General features: G+C 43.8%; 1 protein-coding gene across 1 annotated transcript in view; it reads left to right on the plus strand.

The window, feature by feature from the left end:
• The first annotated feature begins 497 nt into the window (after positions 1 to 497).
• The window catches only part of Cd38 (CD38 molecule), a 45,466-nt gene continuing 37,667 nt past the window's right edge, over positions 498 to 8,296 (plus strand). Inside the window, exon 1 of the mRNA XM_021162655.2 lies at positions 498 to 988. Coding sequence (XP_021018314.1) covers positions 744 to 988 — 245 coding nt within the window. The 5' untranslated portion in view covers positions 498 to 743. The remainder of the gene's footprint in view (positions 989 to 8,296) is intronic.

The following is an 8,296-nucleotide window of genomic DNA, read 5'->3' on the forward strand; positions in this document are numbered from 1 at the left end:
TGCTAAACACCTAGGAGGTATTAAGCCATCTAATCAAAGCAAGTTTTGATGTAATGAATGTGAGTCTCTGCTCACATCTATCTAGTTCAGAGAGATAAGTTTATCTTAACAGCACTTTACCAGCTGGGGCTGGGTTTGAACTGACACCTCCTGAGATGAGGGGCAGAGTGAAGCTGAGACTTTAAAGATACTTGGGCAGGATTTTTATCAAAGCTCAGAAGTAGAGGTAGGCCATTCATTGCCAGGCATTTGGGTGAACAGAGAGAGAGAGAGGGAGGGAGGGAGGAAAAGGGAGGAGAGGGAGAGGGAGAGGGAGAGGGAGAGGGAGAGGGAGATAGAAAATAATTTTACACACACACACACACACACACACACACACACACACACACACACACGAGCATAAGTAGCAAACATGTCAAGTGTACAGGTGGCAGAAGGTTGTTTGCCAGGAGTATCCTGAAGCTGTTATTTGTGTACCAGCAGAGGCTAAAGTGCTGTCTTCTCTTGGAGAGAGAGAGGTTCTGGTCAGTTTGCTCTGGAGTCTGGAAATAAGCAGTTGGAGTGCCTGTTGACAACCCAAAAGCCTTATTAGTCCAGTCACCCCCGTGGAACTTTGGAGCAGGAGTAGGGGGTGGGAAAGGAAGCAGATAAAAGCAAGTGAAAGAAAGGAGGAGGGGCAGGCTCTGACCCAGCCAGCCCTGTGCTCTCTTCCTGCCTAGCCTGGGCCAGTCTTCGGGAGCCCAATGGCTAACTATGAATTTAGCCAGGTGTCTGGGGACAGACCTGGCTGCCGCCTCTCTAAGAAAGCCCAGATCGGTCTCGGAGTGGGTCTCCTGGTCCTGATCGCCTCGGCAGTAGTGATCGTGGTCATAGTTCTGAGGCCGCACTCACTCCTGGTGTGGACTGGAGAGCCTACCACGAAGCACTTTTCTGACATCTTCCTGGGACGCTGTCTCATCTATACTCAGATCCTCCGGCCAGAGATGAGGTGAGTTGGCTTCTGAGGCTCACTGTGAGCAGCGGAACACCGGGGAAGCAGGCTGTGACTCAGCTGGAGCTCTCGCGGCGGGGGGACCTTCCAGATTGTCCCAAACAAAGAATCTTGTGTTGTGGATCAGCTGGAAGCCAAAGGCCAGTGCTGAGCGGAAGGTCCCCTGTTCAAGTTACCAGAACACCGCCTGCACTGCCTCCTCCGGGTTGGCAGTGTCTGTGATAGGGGCGCTGATCCTTGCTGAGCTCCGCAAAGATGCTTGCTTCCCACAGAGGGTCCTGAACTCTGAAGGAACCCTTAGGGCTATCTTTGGCCACAGCCATGCTTCTGGGACAAAGATCACTCCCAGGCACAGGAACTTCACATTGTCTTTTGGCTTGTGGTTTCCATCAGACACCGCCCCTGCCCAGAAAGTTAAGGTCACAGGCGACATTTAACTAGGTGGCTTGCTCAGCTTGCTGTGGGGGTGGAAGGGGCCAGGAGGATTTTTGTGAATTCCAGGTTAACAAGGGCTGCACAGCTACATTGTAAATTCCAGGACAAGCTTGGGTTATAAAGAGAGACCTGGCTCAAAATAAGTTAATTAATTTTAATTAATTACAACACACACAAAAAAAACAAAAAAACAAAAATACAAGCCCAAACAGCATCCTGGTCATTTTTTTTTTTTTGCACCTGACCATTAATAAAAACAAAACAAGAGAGACTGTAAAAACTGAAATATTACTCATCAGGTAAGCGAAATCCACTTGGTGATCCTGTGTAGACCCTTGGGAACAACATCTTCATCGGTCAATAGAGTCAGTCCATAGAACCCCTTCCACCCACTACCTGCCCCAGAGGGAATGATTTGTGTCGCTACTCCCTGGCATCATTTTAACATAGAACTGATTTCTGAAGTTAAACAGAAAGCCCAACAGACTGGGAAGGCATGTGCAGAAACCCAACTTCACATTCTGTCTTCAGATGCACACACTTCCCGGGTGCTCAAATGCTCGGTGGTTTGGGTCTTGGTCTTACTTGAAAATGTTCGAGTATAAACACTCTCAGGGTCCTGATAAATATTTTGTTTAGAGATGTTTAAATGATATTGGTTGTTCAGTCATTTTGACAGCTTGTAAATTCTCGGTGCTTAGCAAACCGGATGCATGGCATTGGCATGATGTGTGCTTAGCACTAACCATGCGGTGTAGACGGTGAGCACTTCTTCAACCTATCCACTCATGTGTATATGTGTGCATTCAGCAAGAGTTAATTATTTGTGTTTATCAAATAATAATCAATCTAAAAATAACAGGATCAACTAATAAAAGTATATATATTTACTCTGTGTGTGTACGTGTGTGTGTACGTGTGTGTGTGTGTGTGTGTGTGTGTGTGTGCACGCTCGCGAGTGCGCGAGCGCCTGTTCCACAGTACACATGCAGAAATCATGGAATAAGTTCTTTGCCTCCACTCTGTAGCTTCTGGCAATCAAATTCAGGTAATTAGAGGTTTGGAAGCAAGCATCCCTACCTGCTAGTCTGCATCATTTGCCTAACATAATACTATTGTGATGAGTATCTTTTCAGACATCTCACACACGCACACATACACACACACATACTTTATATGAATAGATTAGTGATAGATACACCTCACGTGTCAGGCACTTATGTCAGGAGCTGAGATGCAGCTCAGTGATAGAGCTCTGGCCTAGTTTACAGAGTGCCCAGGGTTCACCCTCAGCATCGCAGTAGAGGAATGAGTGGAACAGAATCAACCAGGACAGAAGGCAATGATACATAGACTGTTGCTATTGATATCTCCATTTTATAGATAAGAAAACGGAGTCAAAAGCTGAACCCTGTGAACCCTGAAGCCAGATCATTTGAGCTTAAATCTTGACTCTGTTGCAATATGACCTCGGACTCCGCCCTCAGTGTATCTGTGCTGTGGTGTGTTCCCACCTTGTAAAATGGGAACATTAATGGCAGCACTCGGCATCTAGAGAAACAAAGAGGACTAAGATAAATAATCTTGTCACGGTAAATGCTCAAAATGTTACTGCTGTGTAAATGGAGTGTTGCAGATAACTCTCCACAATAGCAAATATAAAATAAGTACAGTCGTTCATGCATTAGAACATTGTTCCATAATTCAGTCCTCCAGTGCTGAAAGTTACATTGTTTCCAATCTTGTTAACCTAACACTTGATGATAGGGTCTCTCATAGTGCTATGCCCAAATCTACCTTATTTTTTATAGGGTAGATGTAACCATTTCCAGTCATCAAAAATTTAATTTCCAATTTTAAATTACATATCTCTATTACATTTAGGGGATGGGAGGATTGCCATAAGGCATGCATGGAAGTTGATTCTTTCTTCCCCTATGTAGGTTCTGGGAATCAAACTCAGGTCTTTAGGCTTGGCAGCAATCACCTTTATTTAAATGAGCCATTGTGCTGGCCCATTTTCTAATTTTTCAATCCCATTCATTCATTCACTAAATATTTTTGAGTCTCTGCTGTGTTCCAGGCGGTGATCTGGCTCCTGGTGGCACAGGAGTGGTAGAGTTCTGATTCTTGTCCAGCTTTCCCTTACAGTAAACATCTTCAACTTATACCTTCATGTGTGCACTGGAGTGTTCTGTATGACAGACTCCCACTGATGGAATTTCCGGGTAAAACAGGAGATTGTACATGTTTTAGTTAGGGTTTCTATTGCTATGAAGAGATACCACGAGCACAGCATATCTTGTAAATGAAAATATTTAATTGGTGCTGACTTACAGCTCAGAAGTTTTAGTTCATTATCATTATGATGGCATACAGGCAGACATAGTGATGGAGAAGGAGCTGAGAGTTCTACATCTGGACTGGCATACAACAGGAAGACAGACAGACACTTGGCCTGCCTTGAGCATCTAAAAACCACAAAGGCCACTCACACACTTCCTCCAATAAGGCCACGCCTACTCCAACAAGACCACACCTCCTAATAGTACCACTCTCTGTGGACCTTTGGGGGCCATTTTCACTCAGATCACCACAGTGTATATTTTGTTTGAGTGGCTTCCAAATTGCACATGTTTCTAAATCCTCTGAGAAATAGTTTTATTATTTCACACTCTCATACCAGTCTACAAGGCCCACTTCTCCATGATATGACCATTATTAAACGTCTTAAATCGTTTTAAATTATGAGAAAGATGGAAAGATAACATATAACCATTCCCTGTTTGCCAGCAAGTCTTCTGTCTGGCTTTTGTCCATTTAAACTTTGTTCAGATCTTCACTCTTTCTGTTGAGTTAATTGCATATGTGGTTTGGGGTTGTTCATATTCTAGATAATATTTATACACACAGACACAAAGTATCTCACAGCTACATCACTAAGGCCTCCACCCCAAGGACACATTTTACTGACAACACCCTGAGTTTCATTATTATATTGGGGCTACTTCTTATTTTGATACCTTTACTAAGAAGCACCGAGAAAGCCAGTTTTATTTTCAAACCTAGCGCACTGGAAATGTTTACTCTCTATTCTGCACTATGAATCAGGAATTCCTTCCTCTCTGGGTCTGCACTTTCTCTTGCACAGCTACAAAGCAACGAAATGACTCTCAGCTTCTGCACTAAGAGTCTGAGCCACAGCTTTGGGTTTCCTAAGGGGTGTTATGCATCTTCCCTTTGGCAGTTGACAAGAATTACATCTTATATCACTTCTGCAAGGGGCTGTGTTTCTTCCAGCCTCCGATGACCACTTCCTGTGTGTCCATCAGGTCAGCATGAACAGTCCGTCCTTGAGACCTTTCTTCTTCTGCCTGACACCCAGTGTCTGTACTGATGTCACAGGGTCTCCACACAAATTGAAATAGCATTTGTGTGTGTGTGTGTGTGTGTGTAGGTGTTGGAACAGGTTCGTGCACTCATTGATGCTGGCAATCCAAAACAGAAAACAAACAAACAAGCAAACAAACAAACAAACAAAAATCAAAACCCTGCAGTCTAAGCCAACATGTTGGAAGCTATAGAATGGCCCGTGCTGCCACTTTAGTCTGAAGGAAGTCGGGCAGGATTCCCTTTCTTCCTGGAACTATACTTTTGCTTAAGGCTTGAAACGATGCGGCCCACTCACAATTATGGAGGGTGCTGGCTTTCCTACCAGGCCTATGATCTAATGTTATTTTCATGTCCTAGAACATCTTCCCAGCATCAGGTAGATATTTCTGAGCACATATCTGTGTACTGTTGCCTCATGGAGATGATACTGCCAACAACCCGTCTGTTTCAAGATTTTTTTTTTTTTGGAGACAGGGTTTCCCTATATAGCCCTGGCTGTCCTGGAACTCACTTTGTAAACCAGGCTGGCCTCGAACTCAGAAATCTGCCTGCCTCTGCCTCCCAAGTGCTAGGATTAAAGGCGTGCACCACCACGCACGACTAAGTTTTTTTTTTTTTTTTTTAATGCTGAATCTTGTTGCTGGGTACCATTTTCTAAGTCTCTATAACAAACTACTACTGCCCAGTTCAGTGATTTACATTGAGGATCGTCTAGGTTGTGTGATTCTGCAACTGGACAGGGATCGTTTGGAGGCCAACTTGACTCCATGTCATCTGGGTCTGCAATCACCCAGGCCATCGTTCAACATGCCATGCTTTCATGAATGGCATCTTGGTATAGCAGAGAAGTTGTGTGTCTCTTTCTCTTTGTATTGCCTCTGCATGGTCCCCTCCACTAGGTCCTTCCCTATTAGACCAGGGACTCTTCATGGTTTCCACACTCTAATAGTGCATTCAGCTGGGTCCTCCTAAAACTTTAGGCTCATGAGGGCTTCACCTCTACAGGTCACCAAGCCAAGGCCAACTCAGACTCAACAGCTAGAGAAACTCTACTTCTCAATGGGTGGGAGGCATAACACACTTTGTGGGTACCCTCAGCTCTTCATGTTTTGCATGGGAGCATCCTTGTTTCTGTTCCTACTAGCCTTTTGTTATAATTGTTCTGTTACCTCTGTTATTGCCCTTAACAACCTCCCAGAACGAGATTTATAATGAAAAAGAATTGCATGTAACTCATGTTGAGTTTGGGTATCATTATGCAGTGGAATATATTGAGCACTCAGATTAATGCTTAAACTATAATAAGTTCTAAATATTTAGTTGAATCACATAAATAGCATATGATACATATATATAACAAATAATTTAAACAAAGCCATAATAAATATACCTCCCCAGGATTATCACATTCAAATCTATCAATCTGTGTTTAAGTTATTTAGACTTTGTGTGTGTGTGTGTGGGTGGTGGTGGTGGTGGTAGTTTCTTTATAAGCTGTATAATTTTGTGGGGGGAGGGGCAAGGATGCAATTACTGTAACCAAGGCAACTAATGAAAGAAAGCAATTAATTTGGGACTTGTCTTTTCTCTTAGTTAGGGTTGTGAAGAGACAATACAATGACAGCAACTCTTACAAAGGAAAGGTTTAATTAGGGCTGACTTACAGTTTCAGAGGTTTAGTCCATTTAGTCATGGTGGGAAGCATAGAGGCATGGTGCTAGAGCAGCAGCTGATCCACAGGTAGAAGGGAGAGGGGGCTGGCATGGAATTTTGGAACAACAATCCTGAAGACACACATTTTCCAACAAGGCCACACCTTCAACAAGGCTATACCCCCAATCCTTTCCATAGGGTTCATCAACTGGATACTAAGGGGTCCATTTGCATCCAAGCCACCACAGGGCTCACAGGTTTAAAGGGTTAGAGTTCATGATCATCATGGTGAGGTTCATGGCAGCAGGAATGCAGGCATGGTGCTGGAGCAGTAGCCGAGAGCACACATCTTTAGACACAACCACTAGGTAGAGTGAAAAAGACACATTGGTCATTGACTAAGTTTTTTTTTTAAAGTTCCTCCAACAAGGCCACCCATCTTAACCCTTTTCAAACAGTTCTATCAACTGGGGACCAAGTATTCAAACATATAATTCTATGGAGGCCATTCTCATTCAAACTACCACAAACTTGCTTAATAAGCAAGATTAAGTAGCTGGTGAGCCTTGGAGATCTACCTGTCTCTGCCTTCCTAGCCCATGCATGCCACCAAACTAGGATTTTTTTTTCTTGGTTTTTCGAGACAGGGTTTCTCTGTATAGCCCTGGCTGTCCTGGAACTCACTCTGTAGATCAGGCTGGCTTTGAACTCAGAAATCTGTCTGCCTCTGCCTTCCAAGTGCTGGGATCAAAGGCGTGCGCCACCACGCCTGGCTCAAACTAGGATTTTTAACAGGAGTTCTGGAAATAGAACTCGGGTCTTTATGCTTGCAAGGCCAGTACTTTACCAGTGGAGCCATCTCCTCAACACTGCAGATCTTATTATTTATTTTTTTAAGGTTTATTTATTTATTATGTATATAGCATTCTGCCTGCATATGTGACTGCAGGCCAGAAGAGGGCACCAGACCTCATTATAGATGGTTATGAGCTACCATGTGGTTGCTGGGAATTGAACTCAGAACCTCTGGAAGAGCAGCCAGTGCTCTTAACCTCTGAGCCATCTCTCCAGCCCCTGCCGATCTTATTTTTAAAACTCATCCTCATAAAACTCATCTGCTGGCCTCTCTTTTGCTTTCTGTGCTGGGTGTCAGGGTTAATTTCCAGTGTCAACTTGATCGTATTAAGGATTATTTATAGCATAAGTGAGATGCCCCTTTAACTTTCTTTTGCAGAATTTCTAGAGAGCTTTAACTAAGAAGGAAGATTAATCTAAACACGGGGTGGGGGCACCATCCTGTGAGCTGGGATCCTGGGCTAGACAAAAATTGGGGAGGGAGGAAAAAACAGCCATGTATTGGCATTTTCTGTCTTCTCACTCTACTTCTTGGACAGGGTGACAGATTAAGTCACTTTTGTCGACATGCTTTCTCCGTCATGGTGGATTGGGAGCCAAAATAGACCCTTCATTTCTTTCTTCCTCCCCTCCCTCCCTTACATTGGTTTATATGAACTGTGATGGTTAATATTGACTATCAACTTAAAAGGGTCTGGAATCACCTAGGAGACAAATCTTTGGGCATGTCTATGAGGACGTTTTCAGATTGGGTTCATCAAAGTAGGAAGACTCAACATAAGTGTGCATAGTATCATTCCAGGAACTTTGGTTTTGGATGAGTAAAAAGGAGAAATGCAGGCAAGTACCCACATTAATCCCACTATGCTTCTTGCCTGGTGAGACAATGTGGCCAAGCTCTCTGTCTCTCTCTCTCTCTCTCTCTCTGTCTCTCTGTCTCTCTGTCTCTCTGTCTCTGTCTCTCTCTCT

The sequence above is a fragment of the Mus caroli genome, chromosome 5, assembly GCF_900094665.2.
Source record: "Mus caroli chromosome 5, CAROLI_EIJ_v1.1, whole genome shotgun sequence".
Taxonomy (NCBI): domain Eukaryota; kingdom Metazoa; phylum Chordata; class Mammalia; order Rodentia; family Muridae; genus Mus; species Mus caroli.